Source organism: Diabrotica virgifera, chromosome 2, assembly GCF_917563875.1.
Source record: "Diabrotica virgifera virgifera chromosome 2, PGI_DIABVI_V3a".
NCBI lineage: Eukaryota > Metazoa > Arthropoda > Insecta > Coleoptera > Chrysomelidae > Diabrotica > Diabrotica virgifera.
In genome coordinates, this window is record NC_065444.1 from 44,448,513 (window position 1) to 44,470,815 (window position 22,303).

Sequence of the window (22,303 nt, forward strand, 5' to 3'; positions counted from 1 at the left end):
GCGTACATTTTTTCTTCTATTGTTATTAGTAGCTTCCTTCTTCTTCTTTACGTGCCATCTCCGCGAAAAAGATTGGCAATAATCATTGCTCTTCTAACTTTTGACACCACAGTCCCAAAGAGTTCAGTTGAGCTGCATCCAAACCATTATCTGAGATTTCTCAGCCAGGACATTTTTCTTCCACCTATGATGCGTCTTTCTTGAATCTTTCCTTGAAGTATTAATTTTAAGAGTTCATATCTGTCACCACGTGTTGTATGACCGAAGTATTGCAGTTTTCTTATTTTGATGGAATCCAGTATATCTAGTAGCTTCCCTTGATTGTCCATTAGGTATTTAGTTTAACTTATTTGTTGTAATTGTTCGTACCGTTAGCTATGTGTCTAATTTTTGTCATAAACGGAATTTCTTCTTCATTAACTTTGTAGTAATTTAAATTTCTTTTCTACAGTGTCTGCTTTCTCGTGCAAAATTAGAGTTACTCGTATAGGGATTTGTATTTTAATTAAGTATTTGAGTTCGTATGATCCATAATTATGATAATGCTTTTTTCTAGGCCGTGCTTAAACAGCCACTTTCTAGGACGCATTTCGTTTCGGAAAGTTGTACTTTCCCGCACGGCGAGTAAATTTTCCCGCACGGCGTGCGGGAAAGCAGAACACCTTCTAATATGGCATTATAATATACTATAATACATGCAATAAACTAATATTTAAATATTATTTACTAATTTAGTTCAAATGTATCTTATTGTGTTCATGTTTTAATGAAACTAACGCAATAATTCGATAAAATTAAATTATTTTGACATAATATTTAAAAGTCAAATCAGCAGACAATTACAATGGATGACAGTGGTTTTAAATCGTTGTCATGGAAACCAATATCGCCGTCGTGGTAACCCATTATATTGAAAGTTTGGTTATGACAACTTTGTCAAAGAATTAATTTGTGTATTTTCACTCCTAAATAAAAATTGATATGACTCTGTTTTTTGTGGCTTTTTTCCAAACGTACGGCCCTAGAAAAAATATTGTTCCTAACTCATGCGGAAAGTGTCTTCCCCGCACTCGACTACTTACCCGAACTCCGCTATCGCGTCGTTCGGGTCAACGGCAGTCTCGTGCGTGAAAGTATCACTTTCCGCACAGCTAGGAAAAAATAACTATTTATTCAAATTTACGGTGTAATTATCTTTTTAATAGTTTTAAATACTTACCAAATGATTGCTTTAAACTTTCAAGCTCTTTTACATTTTCGTCCTGAAAAGAAAATTGAAAATTTTAAACTTAAATAATTCTTAAAATTAGTATTAACTAAAATAAAAATGCACTATATAAAATGCACTAAAAGAAGAAGAAATGTAACACAGCCAAGATAAAACAACAGTCTCAATAGTCTCAGCATTATAAAAATTATACTTTCAATAAATTATTTTAAAATAGAATAAAAAAATATCAATTTAAACAATATAAAAGTAGTTCTGAAGCTATTTCCTTGTGGCATTTTTATAATCAACTATATTTAATGGGAATAAGCCACAATTTTGCAAAAAAAATGATTTTATTAACGTTTCGAAGCCCAAATCGGGTTTCGTTGTCAAAATACAAAATACTATGTAAAAAAACAACATTTTTGTTTATTTTAGTAGTATTCTGTATTTTGACAACGAAACCCGATTTGGGCTTCGCAACGTTAATAAAATCAAATCCACGAGGAAAAATTTCCTGTAGTTGGCTGTATACCATTACAAAAACATAAAATCCTTTATAAAAGGTATATTTGTTAAAATCCCTATACAGGGCTACATCAAAGACAGAACTAGTTTTCGATCGGTTGACCGATCATCATCAGTGCAATCTTAGAATCTACATGCAAGCCACTTGCTTCCATACAGTCATGATGTGAACTTGTCAGATAGAGCTCATTGGTACCTCGGGCGAAAAACATTGGATATCTTAATCATCCATGTTATAATTCACATCTTTGTCATATGTTTCGATGACGGATCAATTGTAAAAGGTTTTTACCCTGTTATTTTTACTTTGGTGGCTTGCATGTAGATTCTAAGATTGCACTGATGATGATCGGTCAACCGATCGAAAACTAGTTCTGTCTTTGATGTAGCCCTGTATAGGGATTTTAACAAATATACCTTTTATAAAGGATTTTATGTTAATAAAATCATTTTTTTGGTAAAATTGTGGCTTATTCCCATTAAAAATAGTTGAATAATATAAAAGTAAACTTAAATTAATAATATATAGAGAATAGCTGCATTATATACTTACCAGGGGCGATAAAGTTTCTTCATCTTTTGTTAAATCTGAAACAAAAAAAGCCATTTAAAATATTGATTATAGTTACTCACCAAATAAGACGTACGAAAGCATTTATAATTAAAAAAAAACTGAAATTCAGTAAACCAATAACAGTTCCTAAGAGTACGAAACATTTAAATGTAGGAACCAGGTAAACTAAAAAGTGCGAAAATGAGAGCAAAATGTTATGTAGTGATGGAATGTTAAGCGTTTAATATTTTAAATCATTGTAAATTAGAATTATTGATAATCAGAATCATATTACATCTTATTTTGATTAAGACGAGTTGTCACATTATACGAATACCAAATTAAAACGAAGTCATTTAACAATTCACTACTGAAAAGACTATTATTTCTATAACTAAGTAATTTTTCTATCGACCACGTTTTATAGTTTTCACAATTCGTTGCAACGTCATAGTCCCCACTTTTGTTTATGATTTCCTCCTTATATAGGAACCTTTCACAAAATAACTACTGTTTCCAGTACCAACTGTTATAAGCCTCTGTCCCTAACAGCTTGTCCACATGAGGACAGTTTGCCAACGTCGACGTCGTGGTTTAGGCTTCGTACAAATGCAGGCGGTTACGCCGCGATTTACCAGTTTAAACGCTGCTGGTAAACTAGCGGTTGCATTTGTTTCTATGTTAACTTGAACCGCGGCGGTTCGGTTTTTCAGGTAAACCGCGACGTCGACGTTGGCAAACCGCTCTCATATGGACTAAGGGTTACCTGAAAAACTCAACCGCCGCGGTTGAAGTTGCCAAGGAACAAATGGAATCATACACATGCAACCGCTCCGTCGTCAAACCGCGACGGTTGTAAGTTAACTATTGGAGAAAAGGGTCGTCAGTCAACCGCTCTCATATGAACGGGCGCTAACAACAGGTTTTCGAAAACCTTCTGCGCTTACATCACACCAATAATATTATTCTTCAGTATACCTGAAATGCAAATAGGTCTTATCAGTGAAGACACGTGTCCTATTTCCGGCTCAGTATTTTTAGTTCTGTGTAAATAATCTAGTCGAAATTTTTGTTTATCGTGGTCTTCCAATAGAATGCGACTATTAGTTCTGTTTTTTTTTTCAATGAAAATATAAATTCCGAATTTCTTTTCTTAATACATATTTCAATACTTTCTGAACAATTACATTATTCAGTAACTTCTCCATGCAAGTAATAAATTTTTGGTGGAAAACATCGTATTTTCCCCGTTATGTGAAAATTAATGATAGTGCGACGAAACTCTAATCAAAGACATCCACTCTAATTGTCCTTATTTGTTTTGGCGGAGGAACATGAGTTTTTGACCATTTTTTGCTGCATTTTGTGTACCGCAATTAAATAGTAAATTAAAAAATATATTATATTAAAATAAAAAAATACACTAAGCATCAAAATTAACCCACCACCTTAAAAATGGGACATTTTTTATGTCTCGTATTTCCTAAACCCGTCTTCAGATTTGAGTGATTTTTTTAGTATATTATAGCTTTATTCCTCAAGAATATCGATGTATTAGTATTATTGCTAAACATGTAAGTGTCATTGTATAACGGGTGTTACAATGCTAGTGTGTTTCAAGCGCGGCTCCTCCTTAGGGTCAATTGGTCAATGACCCCCCTAAAATAATCTCATAAAAATACCAATTTTATTAAAAATATCTTTTATCTAAAACTTCACTCTGAAATATAAAATTCTCTCTCAGCAGTCTGCATTGGCAAAACAAATATAATAGATATAATAACGTCGCGCCTCGCGCTATACACAAGCCCGTGGCTGGGCCGTATTTTAAATTGTCTATATACAGTTCTTATGGCTTATGGACAAATGCATGTAAAATAGAAAAGAGACGGCAGATAGCAATTTCGTGGGCGAGAGTGGGAGTGACCTTTCCGTCGTATACCTCTAGTAGAGTCGACGGCCTCACGTTTAGTTAGTTACCGTCTGCTGACCGCACTTCACGGCAGGTCTATATCGATCGCGGCGTATTTGCGTAATTTATTTTGTTTTGTTGGATTTTTTTGTGATTGTAACAAAAACAAGATGAGTGTTGTTGACGAAATAATTGCCTTAAAATCTGCTGGAACACTAAATTATGAACGGCGGCTTGAGAAAAAAGAAAGTGGTCGACCAAAACCAAACATGAATTTAAAACAAACAACAAAGGATAGGGGTAAGGACATTCAAAGATATTTTAAAGAATCAATGTACAATTTGTGTGATTGGATTTGTGGCTGCAGTGTGAGAAATGCATTTTTTTGCTATCCGTGTTTACTGTTTTCGAATGACGCTGTATGGGCGAAAAATGGAGTAACTGACATTAAGCATTTAAAAGTGAAAATTACAAAACATGCCTCTTCAACTACTCATATAAATTCATCAATGAGTTACGCAAGTTTAGGACGTGTTAACATAAGACAGCAACTTGATAGTGTATATCGTAAATCTGTGCATGACTTTAATGAATTGGTATCTAAAAATAGGTATATTTTAAACAAACTAATCGACTGTGTAAAATTTTGTGGAGTTTTCGAAATTGCATTGCGCGGTCATGACGAAAGTGACAGCTCCAATAATCGTGGAATTTTTCTGGGCCTTATCGATTTTGTTTCTGAACTGGATTTAATGTTTAAAGAACACATTGAAAAAAGTACAGTATTTAAAGGAACATCGAAAACAATTCAGAACGATATTTTAGAATCAATGTTAGCCATTGTGCATACTCATATCATGAAGGAGATTGGCCAGACAAATTTTGTGGCCATTCAAGTAGATGAGACCACAGACAGCTCCAATAAAACGCAGATGATTATCATATTGCGATATGTATTAACTGGTATTGTACATGAAAGATTTTGGAAATTTGTTAACCCCCTAGGTACTACAGCACAACATTTAACTAATGTAATATTGGAAGAACTTCAATTATTAAAAATTAATGAAGCACCTGAAAAATTGATTGCCCAAAGTTACGATGGTGCATCAGTCATGAGCGGTAAACTGGGAGGAGTACAAACAAAAATTAAAGAAATATACCCAAATGCACACTTCATTCACTGCTATGCCCATCAATTTAATCTTATCCTCCAAAAAGCGGCGAGTCAACACAAACCGATAAAAATATTTTTTGCAAATTTACACGGATTTTCGTCCTTTTTCGGCCGATCTCCAAAACGTACGATGGTTCTGGATAGAGTGGTTAAAGTAAGGCTACCTAAAGCTGCGCCTACTCGATGGGCTTTCAATACAAAATGTGTTGAAATTGTATACACTTATAAAGATGATTTAAAATCTTGCTTAGAGGAAATTATTGATGAGGAGCAAGATGGTAACAATATAAATCAAGCAACTGGTTTAAAAAGACATTTGGAAGATGAGCATTTTTTATTTTGGTTAAATTTTTTCCATAAAATAATGCCCCATGTTGATATATTGTTTAAACAATTGCAAATGCGAGACATTGATGTTATATCTGTCAAAAATTGTATCCTGTCTTTTAACAACAATATCCAAATAATTAGAAATACTATTTTGGAATCAGAAGTACCAAGCACATCAACAGCAAAAAAAAGAAAAACTACTGCAGAGGATCCAAAGCGACGAACTGCACTTGAAATTTGTGATATTATTATATCTGAAATAAATCACAGGTTTAGTTTCAATGATCATCTCATGATTTCACAGTTATTCTACATAGAGAAATTTGAAGCATACACTACCAACTTTCCGCAAAATATTTTAAAAATGGTGACGGCTAATTATCCCACAGTGAATATTTCCAAACTAAAATCGGAACTTGAAGTCTTATATTGTCGTGAGGATTTTCGCAATAGTGCTGGTGCAGTAGCCATACTTCAGCTTTTTATTAACATGAATTTGTCTGAAACATTTTCTGAAGCAGTGAAGTTATTAAATATTTTGTGCACACTCCCTATGACAACCGTGGAAAGTGAGAGATGTTTTTCTACTTTAAAAAGAGTAAAAACATTCCTGCGTAATACGATGGGACAACCTAGACTTAGTGCCTTGTCTATGCTGAGCATCGAGAAAACGCTTGTCAAGAGCATTCCAAATTTCAATGAGAAGGTCATAGACTATTTTGCAGAACTAAAGGATAGAAGAATTGACTTAAAATATAAAAATATTTAAAGTAAGTTTCGTTTTAATAAATTTACAATTTATTATACTATAAATATTCCTATCTATATATCAGTCAATAACCTGTTCATACCATTTTTCCTATATTTTTTAAAAGATTTACTCTAAAAAAAGACAAATTTAATTTTCGGAAAACTAGGGTAAATAGTATTGAGTTTTATCTAAGTCTGTATTTTTTATCTAAAATATAAATGCTAAAAGATCTTTTAAATACTTTAAAAAATCAACAGTTTGAAGTTTTCAAACCAAAATGACCCCCCTGAAGATTGACCCACGAGCCGCCGCTGGTGTGTTTTTTCCTCAAAGTTTGGAACACCCTGTGGAATATTCTAGCGTATATAAAATATTGAAATTAAAACTCAACTGTAGCCTTAGTCTTTCTTAACATTTTTCTTTTCGACACATTTGCTTATGTGGGATAATAAAAAAGTAAGGTACTTTAACAACTATCCATGTTATTCATCAATACAGGGTGTTTCTAAATAAGTGCGACAAACTTTAAGGGGTAATTCTGTATGAAAAAATAATGACCATTTGCTTTATAAACATATGTCCGCAAATGCTTCGTTTCCGAGATACGGGATGTTGAATTTTTTCTTACAAACTGACGATTTATTTATTGCTCTAAAACCGGTTGAGATATGCAAATAAAATTTAGTAGGTTTTAAGGTTTTAAGAGCCTAAGGCTACCGTTGAGTTTTAATTTTAATATTTTATATACGCCAGAATATTCCACATGGTGTTCCAAACTTTGAGGAAAAAACACACTATCATTGTTCCACCTCGTATACAATGACACTTATCTGTTTAGCAATGATATTATTACATCGATATTCTTGAAGAACAATGCTATAACATATAAAAAAAATCACTAAAATCGGATAAAAGGTTTATGAAATACAAGACATCAAAAATGTCCCATTTTTAAGGTGGTGCGTTAATTTTGATGCTTAGTGTATGAAAAAAATTTTTAAAGAAACGCTTCTCCTTAGTTATGAGTGACTAAAATTAAAAATATTATAAAAAATCAACTAAAAAGCAAAAAATAAAAAAAAACAAATTCAAAGGATTATTCGAAAAAAAAATTAAATATACAAAAATCTCATACATTCGTTAAAAAATGGAAAAAATCTAACACATTCGTTAAGAATGTGTTCTTCGAATCGTTCTAGTTTGAATTTTTTTATTTTTTTATTTTTGGTTGATTTTTTTATAATATTTTTAATTTTAGTCTCTCGTAACTAAAGAAAAGCGTTTCTTAACATTTTTTTTTCATATTTTTTTTTAATTTTTTACTTTTTAGTTTTACACTTTTTAAACATTAAAATATATCGTCATGTTTAATAAGAGGATGTATATGATAGACACATTTTTTTACATTTATTTCAACATTTGGTACATATGTACATTGTACATTTTCTGTAATTTCTTTATACATTTCTTAAATCAAAATCATTATTTACACCTATTACAGTTTTCGCAGTCGTTCCATCTCTTCTAATGCTTTACTATTGCACGGTGTACCGGGGTGGGCAAATACTTCTAAGCGCGGGCCAAAATGAAATTTTCAAAATGTCTCCCGGGCCGGAAGACTATACTCAGTATGTACGCTAATGTTTTTGGTGGAGGTTTTTCTCTGCCCAAGAAATTTTCTTGACAAAAATACTATAAGTATAATTTTAAAGCATTTGGACAAAGACATTTGACTGTTAATAATAGGTAATACTAATAATAAATTGCCATAGTTGGGTGTGAGTGTACATGCGAACAATTTGTTCCCAGCATAAATTACGAAATTTTGAATATGGTCTATTAAATTAAGCCATAACAAGGATCCGGATAAAAAATTAAATTGAGAAATTCAAGAGCAGCCTTTATGAAGATAAGGAAATTTCTGAGTAACCAAAGATTCTATCTTCAAATCTGATATCGAATGGTAAACCGTTATGTGAAGTCAACCATCATCGACGAAATTCAAAGGAGCCAACTGATCTGGTATGGTCGTGTAGAAAGAATGGACGACGACAGGCTGCCAAAACATTTTAAAATTGACGCCAAAGGAAAGACGAGAACAGAGCCGAAACAATCCTAGCTCTGTGGCATTCAGAAGGTACTCAAAAATAAACCTTTACCCTGACGAACGCAACGACGGACGGACGAAGCTGGAAACTGGGAACCGGAAGGCGGAGAACCCTATAAAAAACCGGGATAATAATAAAAATGGTATGTCCACTCTATTCTCGTTTATTGGATTGTTAATGCTGACAACACCAATACTGTTGATTTTGAACTGAACGCTTTTTAAGTGCATTCCTTTTTTTCGAATCCTGAGAAAACTAATAAATAGTTTGGAAAAATTTAAACGGAGAATGAAAGATTACATTATTACCGAGGGCCGAAAATCCCTTAGAATAAACAAGCAGTTTCTTTTGAATGAGATATTTGAAACTAAAAAACACATTAAATTTTCTCTTTTTTTTTCACCCCGGTGACTTATTAAAAGCAACATAGAAGTTTTCAGGGACTTTCGGCCCTCGGCAATAATGTAATATTTCATTTAGTGTTTAAAATTTTCAAAAATACTTATTAGTTTTTAAATTGCATTTAAAAAGCATTGCGCCTAGGCTCTTAAAAAATTGCTTGCGGGATTTCTCAACGGGCCGGATAAAGTAAGCAAAAGGGCCGGATCCGGCCCGCGGGCCGGCTTTTGCCCACCCCTGGTGTAGACCCTGGTAATTTCTCGCGAATTACGAATTCTAATATTAATTGTACCACGAAACGTCTCTACCGGTGGTTTTTCTAAGATTACGTTAAAAACACGAATTTTCTGAATTCTAGTTTTGGTTGAAGTTTTGTTTCGTATCGTATTGAAATTTGACACGAATAAGCGCCAATGTTTATATAAACAAAGATATAAGCGTTCAAAATCGTCGCCGCTTAGGATGTTTATAAACATGATATACAAACATTAAAGTAGTCGGAATGGGCAAAAAATTTGAAACTTTATTGTTTATTTATGAAGCATATCGCAAACAATTAACGTAAAAAGTATATGAAATTATGTATAGTTCATATAATGAGCTACAATCTGTAAAAGTTTCAAGTTTCTATATTGTAAAAAACAAGAGAATTTAAGCATTTTCCATTAAAATCGTTTTTTTATTTAAACAATTAATAAACATTAAAAAAATTTATTGACTATTCGTGTATTGTTCCCGCGAATGCATAAAAGGCAGTCAAATTAACGTCTAAAGTTTGACCCACACGATTGAACTAACGAAAAGCGTTAAAAAATATGATTAATTCCCTTTCAGCCACGGGTTCTAGCATCTTTCTTACTGATATTTTGCCCTGTAATTTACCCTCCCATATTATTTGGAGTAATTCATACTTTTCAATTATTATAATATTTTGTAGTTCTTGTGCTTGATATTACGATGGTATATTCGTATACTCAATGGTGTCCATGTTAGTTCCGCTAATCTTGATTGCACCTTGGAACTCGTCTAATGTTTCTCGTAATATATTCCAAATAGAGATTAAATAATAGCGGTGATAAGAATCAACACCTGTTGCATTTATTGTCTGATTCGTATATCTTCGTATAAACTCTTGTAAATTGCTGTATGGATGGTTCTGAGAAAAGTTTTAAGGACAATCTTCTTCAGGTGCCGTCCTCGTTCCGAAGTTTGGCTATCATCAAGGCTATGCGTATTTTTGATACCGTAGATCTAAATAATTGGCAGCTGCTGCACTTGTACCAATCTCTTAAATTCTTCAACCATGAATGTTTTCTTCTGCCAATGGATCTTTTACCTATTATTTTTCCCTGAATAATTAATTGTAGTAGCTGGTACTTTTGTCCCCTCATTATATGTCCCAAGTATTGCAGTTTGCGCTTTTTAATAGTAAGCGCAAGTTCTTTTTCCTTCTGCATCCTTCGCAACACTTCCATGTTTGTCACTCTCTCTGCCCACGATATTCTCAGTATCCTGCGGTACATCCACATCTCGAATGCTTCTATTTTCCTTGTATCGATCTTTTTCAGTGTCCAAGCTTCCATTCCATAGAAAAGAACTGACATCACATAACATCTCATCAGGCGAATTTTAAGATTTATACTTAGCTCTCTTCCGCATTAAACTGTTTTCATTTTGGTAAAAGTAGCTCTAGCTTTTTCTATTCTGATCTTGATTTCTTCAGAGTTGTCGTTGTTTTCATTAATCACAGTTCCCAGGTAATTATATTTTCTAACACGCTCAATTCTTTGATCATTTTGATCATGTACGGTTATGTCAGAAAAATTTTGTGGAGATTTCGACACCATCATTATTTTTGTTTTTTTGATGTTAAGTGATAAACCGAACTTTTCGCTGCACTCTACTATTCTGTTTATCAGTGTTTGGAGATCTTCCGGGGTTTCTGCTATTAATACTGTGTCATCAGCGTATCTCAAATTGTTTATTAAAGTGCCATTTATTTTAACTCCTATATCTTGGTCAGCAAGGGCTCTGTTTATAATATCTTCTGAATTAAGTTAAACAAGGTTGGTGAAAGTATGCATCCCTGCCTTACGCCTTTTTTGATCTCGAGTTCCTCGGTTGTTTCCCGTTCTACTCTAATATTCGCCTTCTGGTTATAGTAAATATTGAAAATAATTCTGAGGTCCCTTTTATCCAAGTTTTTCTCTACCAACAGTCTCATCAGGTGTTCGTGGCGAACTTTATCGAACGCCTTGTTGTAGTCAATAAAGCACATATATATATATATATATATATATATATATATATATATATATATACATATATATATATATATATATATATATATATATATATATATATATATATATATATATATATCCTGGTTAACATCCAGGCATCTTTGGCACATGATATTAAGTGCAAATAGTGCTTCCCTTGTTCCAAGCCCGTTTCGAAACCCGAACTGAGTATCACTGATGTCAGCGTCTAGTTTTTTGTGAATTCTTGTATGTATCACTTTAAGAAATACTTTTAGTGTGTGTCCCATTAAGCTTATTGTGCGATGGTCGGTGCACAGTTTTGCGTTTGTTTTCTTTGGAATAGTCACAAAAGTTGACAGAAGCCATTCCTTAGGTATTTCTCCCGTTTTATAAATGCAGTTAAAGAGGTCAACCAAAACAGTTACTGTTTCATCTTCCACAAGCTTAAGAAGTTCCGATGGAAGTCCATCTGGACCCGGTGATTTGCCATTTTTCATTGTTTTTATAGCATATAGTATTTCTTCTTTAGAGATTTTTGGTCCTTCCTCACCTTGTGTGTTACCAATATCATGATCCTCTCTTTCATCGGCAAAGAGTTCTTCTATATAATTCTTCCAGGTCGTAAGATTTTCTTGTAGGTCAGTTATTATTTGTCCATTTGCGTTGTATAGCACATTGGGATGCTTCCTTTTTTGTATACCTGCCAATTCTTTTACCTTTTTATGTAGGTTAAACGTATCATGTTTTAATTGCAGTTCTTCAATTTCTTCACATTTTCTTTTGTAAAAGTTTTCTTTCGCTGACCTTATTTCATCTCTAATTTGCTTGTGTATCTCGTTGTATTTTTGTTTGCATTTTCCCTTAAACTGTCTTCGTTCCTCCATGAGACTTAAAATTTTCTCTGTCATCCATTCTTGTCTTTTTGTCGTATTTCCTCTGCTAAGGATATTCTGAGCGGGTTTTATTAGGGCTTCTTTTAAGTCTTGCCACTTGTTTTCCACGTGCAGGGTTCCTTTGTAGACAACATTCTTAGGTTACCATTTATCTGTTGCTTTAATTCTTCTTTGATTTTTGAGTTCTGTGAGCGGCTGATATCTATGTAATCTGGTTTTACCCTTTGTGAAGGTTTCTTAAGTTTAATGCTTACACGCGCTATCAAGGGATTGTGGTCCGAGGAAACATCTGCGCCTGGGTACGTCTTAACCGATTTTATGCTGTTTTTGTATCTTTCATTTATCAACACAAAGTCTATTTGATTCCTAACTATTTTCTGTGCGTTATGTTGAGGTGATGTCCACGTATAAAGCCTTCTTTTGGGGAGTTTCAAAAATGTGTTTGAAATAATCATATCGTTTTCTTGGCAGAACTGTAACATTCGGTCTCCTCTCTCGTTCCTTAACCCGAGACCATAATTTCCTACATATTTGCCGCTTTTTACTTAAGGACAATAAAATTAATCAATTTAAAAAAATAATACAGACCGAATGAAACATTGCATATATGTTGGAAATAAGAAGACAAGGCTAATGCTTGGCAGTGAATGTTCGAGAATGCATAGTAAAGACACATTGAATTTGTTATATCAATTAAAAACTGTTTGAAAAAGAGCAAGTAGATGTAGCGCAATCTCTCTATACTAAATTTGCAATCAAGATGCAGTAGAAATAAACAAACCAAGACACGTTAAATGCCACTAGGAGCACTTCCGAATCATAATTTACAATATACACTGTAAATCCCGAATCATGATTTCCACATTTTATAGGTACATTGTAAATTATGATTCGGGAGTGCTCCTAGTAGCATTTAATTTAACGTGTCTTGGTTTGTTTATTTCTACTGTATCTTGATTATAAATTTAGTATAGAATTTTAACTAAACATGCAGAGCAATTATTAAACTGAATACACTATTCACATGTGAAGACCTACCCGAAATATTTTTTGTAGAGTTGTAACGTGTCAAAAATCCAGTTGTTATATCATGACTAGGGAGCGGATTTTATGCTAAAGGCATATTGGTTGCATATTTCGCATATTTGAGAATTTTACCAAATTTTGCATGTTTTAAATAAACGTGCATATTATGTGCCTATTTAAAAACATTTTTGTCCAAACCTTCGACACAAAATATTTCCCCCACATGATGCCATATTTTTTCGAGAACTACCTGAAGTCGGCTCATTCACTACCTTCTCGGTTTTCCTTAGAAAACTCCCGATCTTTACCCACAATGTGCATCTAGTAGGCCGTCATAAAATAATTGTAGGATGTTAAATACCCTATTGTTAAGAGAATATTTACACCTCTAAACATCGTTTTACGATTCTCTAACGGAAATTTAATTATGGTTTAAATCAGATCCCGTAAATTAGTAAAATTAGTCACCTTTAGTCGGTCAATGCGATTGTTTACTTTTTATGTAAAAGTACTTTTGTTTGTGAATGGTGCACAATATTATGCCGAAAGATTCTAGCCGGGTTTATTCCTGGATCAGAACCTATCCTCAGCTTCTTTACACCAATGGAAAATTATTCTGCAAAGCATGTAATAAAATGATGAGTTTAAGATTGCTTTGTTCCCCTTTTTTTTTTAATAAATAATATTTGGCTGATTCCTCAACATTTTAAGTTTAAACAGTTTGAAAAGGTACACTTCGCGTCATATAAAACTGGTACACTTTTTTCCCAATGTAAACCTGTGTTCAGACTGACAATTATTGTTCGTGAATCACTTCGTTGTTGCCATCACAGATAACGGAATTGCACTAAATCTAAAGACAAAAAAATAACGTTTAAAATGTATATTTCGAATTGTAATACATACATATATTTAAATTACACGCTTGTTCACTGTAAAAGTTATTCATTTTGTATTAATTTCAAATTAAATTTTTAATTTTTCCAGTGTGTTTTATTTATTCTGCACAACTTAATGCAGTTTTGTTCGACAATTTACGAGAAACCAATCACACCTCTCGATTTGACATTAAACATAATAATTTAAAGTCATGCCAAGATTTATTATCTATCATTATTTTTGAATTGAAATATTTTCATAAATTATAATAAAACACGAATCAATGTATGGATACTTAATTGAGATGACGGAAAATTACAATTGTTTTAGTTTTTAGTATATTAAAAAATGCGGTCTGTCGCACAGCACCGTTTTTACCTAGTTTGATATAATATTTTCGTTGAACTGGCAACGTTGCCCTAGAAATTGGAATGACACTTGTGACAAGATCAACTTACACAACTTGAAAAACACGATTTTCGGTTATAAGAGTTGTACCAGTTTTTTTTGACGCGAAGTGTACGTCATTCGGGACAGAACTACTTAAGTCAAAATGCAAGATGAGCGAATCGAAAATAGTTTTGATCAGTGACCCATTGACAGTACACAATTGTTGATGACTTCATCCAATGAATATAATTTCATTCGGATTAAAATAACACGGGAAAATCCAATGTTTAAAAGTTTCTTGTAAATATATTCCAAGAAAAGTGTTCCCGATGAAAGTTCATTACGATACCATAAAAAAATCAAGAATATAGTGGAAAATCGATACATTCAATTTATTGTAGATAAATATGTGGTTTCTTAAAATGCGCATTTTTTGAAATTATTGTGCATATCTTGTGCATATTTCGTAATTTTTTACTGCATATGTATGCGCATATTTCATCAAAATTGTTCGCATATAAATCCGCTCCCTAATCATGACCAATTTTCATTATTTTATTAAATTTCATTTCTCCCTGTATATAGAATTCTATTCATATACATATTTTACCACGAAATTATTTTGTCGCATCTATTTTGATTAACCGTCAGGTTCATCTGCACTAATCCGTAATAAAACCTTTTCAAAAAATACCGCGTGGTGCTATAATATAATTCCCCGTTAGCTCCTAGCTCACTGTTTTGACTAAAGTTGGTGGTAGTTTTATCTGCAAATGTAGAATATAATCTCTCAAAGAATAGCCTAAAAATATCTCGTTAAGAACCACTCTCTATGTAAATATTTCTCCATAAAAGACATATATTCACGATTTGATTTCATTTTCTGCTCTAAAATATGCAAGTTTAGTTCGACTGGTGTTTGGAGACCCATTTCTAAGGGTAAGATATTTGTTATATCTTTCGTAATTATTTGTATTTTTTTTTATTTCCTCACCTATTTTTCTTTATTCATGTTTGTCTAATTAGGATCTTAAGAAACTCCAAAGGTTTTCCAATGTTGGTCCTACGTAATCCTAATTGAGTCCAAATGTGGTCCAAGTATAATCCAATGTAAATTCTATGGTTAATCCAAGTATAATCCAAGAGCAAATCAAAAGTTTAGTCCTAAGTTAGTTTCAGTCGATGTCACGGTTTGCCCAGATTAGCAAGCACGGTTCCTCTCAGCTAATTTTGGATCCCCCGTGTATTCAGAAGTTGACAACGTTCGTACACAGGAGGCCAACGTCCAGTTAATCTGCTTTCCGGCTCAAGTATTGTGGGTATTCTTTCCTTATACAATGTATTGTCAGTAAAACCAAGTGGTGGCACTTTCGGGATTAAGAGAGTTACACAAAATACGAGAGATTGGAAACAGATACTATCTTCATAAATTCCTTTTTGTATGTGTTGATAGTAAAACACCATGATTTTTTGTTACCTATTAAACCTATTAAATATGTTTAATCGAAATCGATTACCGAATCAGTAAATTTTTTATTTTTTTTTTGGTATCTATCATTTAATATTGTGTTTTGTTTTATTTGCACAGTTAATCCATTGCGAGGACTTAGGCCAGTTCTCATGTTTCCGTATCTAATATATTTATTTATATAATACACTCGCCGGCACAAAATTCCGCCACCCAAAATTTTTGATTAAGTTTATTATTTGTGCTCCGATTTTCAAGATTCTTGCACCAGTTTGTAGGTACATATTGATATCGTTTGGTATTATTCCGGTAATACAAAGATTTGGCTTGCATGACATTATACAGGGGTGAATGAAAGCGTTGTATTTTCTACTAAATTTAGAAGATTCTGCGGAAAAATGGAATAGCTGATTTTGTTTCATAGTCCTGTCATGTTATTCCAGAGGCATCACTAACATTATGTTTATTGAATTATCCGAATATCTATTTTCTTGTAAGAGTTGTATCATTTTTTGTAAATAAGAACACTGATTGACTCAAAAAAAGAGGTTGGAGTGATAAGATAACACATATTTATTCGATGCTAAACAGATTGAGAGCAGTCGTTGCTGCAAGAGGTGGACATGCGAGTTATTGAATTGTTTTGTTTTTTTGTTACGTTTGTTTTGTTTTATTAATTTTAGTGCGTTTTATATTTTTAATTAAAGAAACCTTCAAAGCAGTGTTTTTATTTACAGCTCTTACAAGAAAAGAGATGTTCGGATAATTCAAAAAACGTAACCTTAGTGATACCTCCAGGATAATACAACAGGAGTATGAAACAAAATCAGCCCTCCAATTTTCCAACAGAATTTTAAAAATTAGGAGAAAAAACAACGCCTCCATTCACCCAAATATAATGCCATCTGAACAAAAAATTTTTGTTACTGGAATAATAACAAACGACATCAATACATGTACCTACAAACTAATATAAGCAATAAAGTTATATCTAACAATAAAACACTGAAAACGTTTGTTTTCTGTACTTCCACAAAATTTATTACAACTATGTGACTACAGCTTTTTCGGCAGAGTGCCTTTCTCAGCTGTAGTCACATAGTTGTAATAAATTTTGTGGAAGTACAGAAAACAAACGTTTTCAGTGTTTTATTGTTAGGTAAAATGAACTTCCATCAAGTAACGGTCGAATCCATCAATTAATAAAGTTATAGATTGTCAAAGGACATCGCACACATCTTATGGAAAATATAATGTCACTCAAATTCAATAAAATTTATACGAATATATTCGTTTTAAATTAACAGTCAATTTTTATCATTGCGCCAGCTCTTAATTATGATTAATTACTGCGCAAATTGCAATTAAAGTTTATCGAAATCACATTTTTGGAGTCCATAAACGTGTTAGTTATAATCACTATCGCTCTGGGTGCTATTCAAAACAGCTTAAACCCCGCTGGGCCTAAGCGGATTAGTGAAACTATTATAATAAGATGCTTAATAGCCCGAGAAGATTTATGAAGTTACCGATAATCTGGGTATTTTAAAATATTTTTTCTCTCTCTAACTTTTGTACCTACCCATTTTATTTCAGATTGATTTATATCAATTTCTGCTCTTATTATTGAAAATTAAGAGTTGGCGCAATGATAAGAATCGACCTTTAATTTGAAACGAATCTATTCATATAAATTTTATTGAATTTGAGTTACATTATATTTTCCATAAGATGTGTGTGATGTGTGCTTTAATCAAAAATTTTGAGTGGCGGAATTTTGGGTGGCGGAATTTTGTGCCGGTGAGTGTATATGTTATATTTGAATATTTTATCTAACTATCGAGCTTGATTATTTTCCATAGTTTTGATAAAAATTGAAATGATAAATAATATGATCTCTAATTAGTTTATTCGGCTATTTTGGGTAATTTATGATTTTGATATGTTTGAGTATAGCCGATTTAGTGAATGCTTCCTTTCTTTATTTAAATATCTGCAATATTTATCTTTGATTTGTGAATATCCCACTTTTTTGGAATTAAAACATTTAAAACAGTGGAGCCCTTTATTTTTTTTAAGAGTTGCTCTATTCCTTATATATTTTGTTGTTGTTGTTTTTCATTAGGTACGGTATAGAGTAAAAAAAAAGCGGTAAATATTATAATTAAAATAAAGTATCCTTTAGGGCACATTAACCTAATGGATACAGAGTGAGTTTTATGTATGGCACGCCTCAATTATTTTGGAAACGGCATGCACGATTTTTATAGGTTTTAGTGAACGAGGGTTTTCTGATGCGGCCGATATTAAGGTGGTATTTGCATTGTTGTCAGATCTTTTATTTTTATAAAAATCTAATGAACTTTTTTATTTCATATGGGACACCCAGTATATTTTTGCCGTAATTTCGCAGTTATTGCTACATTTAATAAAAAAAAACACAAATTAACACAAATTATAAAAACTAAAAAAATTTTTTGGCCCTACAGACAATATTTTAGATTCTTGGGTTATTTAGAACAAAAAAGATATTTTATAATCATTTTTCTCTAAAATGTATCGATGTCGAATTATAATAAACAATTTAAAACTGACAAAAAATCGACAAAGGTCGATTTGAAAGGCTCAAAAGCATAAGTAAAAAAATATAATGTTTGAAATTACGAAATGCCTAAATTCAAGGTCAAACCTTCTCCTATCAGCTCCATATGAGAATTTTTGGCATGTTTTATTGTAAAACATTGCTTTTTTAATTATTTATAAAGCGCTTATAGGGGAGTGCATATAGATTTTCACTTCAGAAAAAATCAATCAAGATAGAACTTTTTGTAATTTCATTAAGAAATGTTTAATAAACAACATATCAAAAATTTCTACTCGAGAAGTGGGTGCTTCATTTTTTATTAAACAAATGAACTACGAAATTTGATTTTTTCTTAAATAACTCCAAAAATATAAATTTTAAAACAAAATGACTTAACCATTGAAAAATTCAGAAAATTTTACAAGAAAAACCTTATACAGGGTGAGTCATAACTATAGGGACATAGACTAAGGACAGGTTATTTGGACCAAAATATGGCTATTGGGCCAAATATGCCTTAATAAAATGTTGCTGAGAAAAAAGGTACAGGGTGTTAAAATTAATTTTTGTTTTTCGTTTTTTGCTAATAGTTTCCCTGTATATTTATAAATTGCTATCAAAATTGGCACAGAGGCATAATCTTAGACAAAAAATAGTATTTTATCTACAATTTAACGTTTTGTCATAGAGGGCGCCACGTGGATCATTCCTGATGATCAAATTGAATCTAAACTTTTTCTGATGAAACTTTTTAGTAATTTTTATTAGAAAATATGACGTAAACATCATTTTTACGTAAAATTGGTACTCTTGTTTGAACATGATAATTTCAACCGTTTTCGATAAAAACGCAGTCGAACTGTTTAGAGTCTTAAAAAAGGATTTCAAATATTATTTCATTAATGAAAAGTATGCTTTGGACTGTCAGATAATTGTTGTTAGTAAATGTCATTTGTTCAGAGTAAATTATTTTTGATGTGACAGTGTAGTGTAGTGTTGCATTTTTTAAAATAATCATTACTTTTTTGATTGAAATGCCTCGTCATAATCATTTCAGTTGCAATTTTGTTTATTAGTTTGGTATTTGATATCCCCTTCTGATCCTTTCTAAACAAGAGTACCAATTTTACGTAAAAATTATGTTTACGTCATATTTTCTAATAAAAATTACTAAAGAGTTTCATCAGAAAAAGTTTAGACTCAATTTGATCATCAGGAATGATCCACGTGGCGCTCTCTATGACAAAACGTAAAATTGTAGATAAAATACTATTTCTTGTCTAAGATTATGCCTCTGTGCCAATTTTAATAGAAATTTATAAATATACAGGGAAACTATTAGCAAAAAAACGAAAAACAAAAATTAACTTTAACACCCTGTATCTTTTTTCTCAGCAACATTTTATTAAGGCATATTTGGCCCAATAGCCATATTTTGGTCCAAATAACCTGTCCTTAGTCTATGTCCCTATAGTTATGACTCACCTTGTATAAAGAATTTTCTAAAATTAAATCAGTATCTTCTATAATTTTTTATTTATAACGCAAAAGTCACCCATCTCACAAACATTGGCGCACTGTAAACTAGCGTACGGCGAAGTTCACGGTTGAGTTATTTTAATGTAATTCTTTAACTAATGGATCAAATGAAATTTTGCAAATTGAAACTAAAAGAAGAATAATTAAGCTATCTGGTGGTTATAATAAAAAGAAATAAAATATATGGGCATAAGTACGGTGGGTGCGAAAAGAGAGCCTTACATGAATTTTGTTTAAAAATTATTTAAAAATGTGTCACTAATACAATTTTTCTTATAAAACCCTCAATTTTGCACAACTTACCTTTTAAGCATCGTACTAAGTGACGTTTCATTCAAAAAAAAAAAATCTGAAAAATTTAATTCAAATGATATGACGTCTTAAAAAAATGTAATTTTTGAAATCTTCGTAGTTTTATAGAATTACCAGCACTTTAAGACGGTATTACTAAGTTTGAACAGATCTATTACAGTTATATAAGTGCTTTTATAAAGGTTAGGATGTAGTTTTTAAATTGCACTAAATTATTTTACTTTAGAAATGGAATAGACTATTTCTTTTTGAGAAAATTAAGAAAGATAACAAAAATTTAATACAAAAACCGAAAATTACCAGCTAAAAAAAGTTGATATAAAGTGATCAAAACTTTTTTCTGTAAAACTTACCTAAAACACATTAAATAATAAACTTCAACAATAATAAATGTTCAGCAAAAAAATTTTTTTAGCTCTTATACAGCATGTAACTTGGAACTTCGTAACTTGGAACCTATTAATAACTTTTTTATTATCAGTTTTACGAAAAAAAGTTATTCTTTATAAAATACTCTGTATCGTACATAATCTAAGATGCAATCATCAAATATCAAATTTAATGAATTTTATACGAGGTATGTCAAAAAATATGAATTTCACTCAAGAGCAAAGTATCGTTAAATTTCACAATATCGAAAACTGTTATTAAGAAAAGTTGTTTGGAATTAAAAAAATTGTTTTAGTGTTCAATTACATCCTTCTAAATAAAATATTGTAAATAATAAAGGCACTTAACACTTAGATAACTTCATACTTTTTACATACCTCTTAGAAAATTAAAAAAGTTTAATATCTGATGGTTGTATCTTAGATTTTTTGCCAGGGAGAGCATTTTATGAAGAATAACTTTTTTTCGTAAAAGTGATAATAAAATAGTTATCATAATTGTAATAAAATGATGATAAGTATCCGTAATTTGAGAAAAAATTGAAAATTTTTTTTCGATTAGAATAATGTAATTGTATATTTAAACATAGTTTTTAATTTCAAACAACTTTTACTAATAGCATTTTTTGATATTCTGAAATATAAAGGTACTTTACTCTTTAACGAAGTTCATATTTTTGACATAACTCGTATAAAATTGATAAAATTTGATATCTGATGGTTGAGTTTTAGATTTTTGACCATCCAGAGCATTTTATGAAGAATAACTTTTTTTCGTAAAATTGATAATAAAAAAGTTTTCCATGTGGTTCCTAGCTACGCATACATACTGTATAAGAGCTTCTGTATAAGAATTTTCAAATTGAAATGCCATATTCGGATTCAGTAAATAAAAAACAAAATAGAAACATATTTGATCAAAGTAAAATGAAGAATTTAATGATATTTTTAAAATTATTAATACAAACAATTGTTATTGTTTAAACAATTAATAAACAATTAGCGGCCAAATCCGCGAGTAGAACTTTTTTGCTTGTTTGAATTTTTCCGAAACAATGCATGTTTTCGTTATAATTGCACTCCCCTATTATAAGAGGACGGGTAAATTAACAATGAAAAACAATATTTTAAAATAAAATAAGTCCAAATTTTTATTGGATATTGATAAAATAAGATTTGAACTTAAATTTAGGCACTTCGTAATATGAAAAATAATATTTTTTACTTGTGTTTTTTCGTCATTTTTCTTCTTTATTTTCAGTTTTAAATTGTTTATAACTTATAAAATGGTCAACTTTTAATGAGAAAAAATACAAGAGACTTTTTGTTTCTAATGATGCAAAGACCTAAAATAGTGTCTGCCCGCGACGAAAAAAAAAATGAATTTTATAATTTATTTTAATTTTTTTTAAATCAATGTAGCAATAACTCTTAAATTACGGCATTAAGGTATACCTAGGGAATATCACATTAAAAATTATCAGTATTTTTTAAGAGTGTTCCATTTGAAATAGGAAAGTTCATTAGATTTCCAGACAAAAGAAAGATCTGACAACAATGTAAATACAACTATAATATCGGTCGCATTAGA

General features: G+C 31.4%; 1 protein-coding gene across 7 annotated transcripts in view; it reads right to left on the reverse strand.

Annotated features, from left to right (window-relative positions):
- The window catches only part of LOC114336036 (uncharacterized), a 1,032,611-nt gene that overhangs the window by 638,098 nt on the left and 372,210 nt on the right, over positions 1-22,303 (reverse strand). For all 7 annotated transcript variants that reach the window (XR_007696076.1, XR_007696075.1, XM_050642551.1 and 4 more), the window contains exons 3-4: positions 2,292-2,326; positions 1,220-1,262 (exon numbers count right to left, since the gene is read on the reverse strand). Coding sequence is in view for 5 of the 7 variants with exons in the window: in XM_050642551.1 (XP_050498508.1) it covers positions 1,220-1,262; positions 2,292-2,326 (78 nt within the window). In the remaining 2 variants the exon portion in view is untranslated. The remainder of the gene's footprint in view (positions 1-1,219; positions 1,263-2,291; positions 2,327-22,303) is intronic.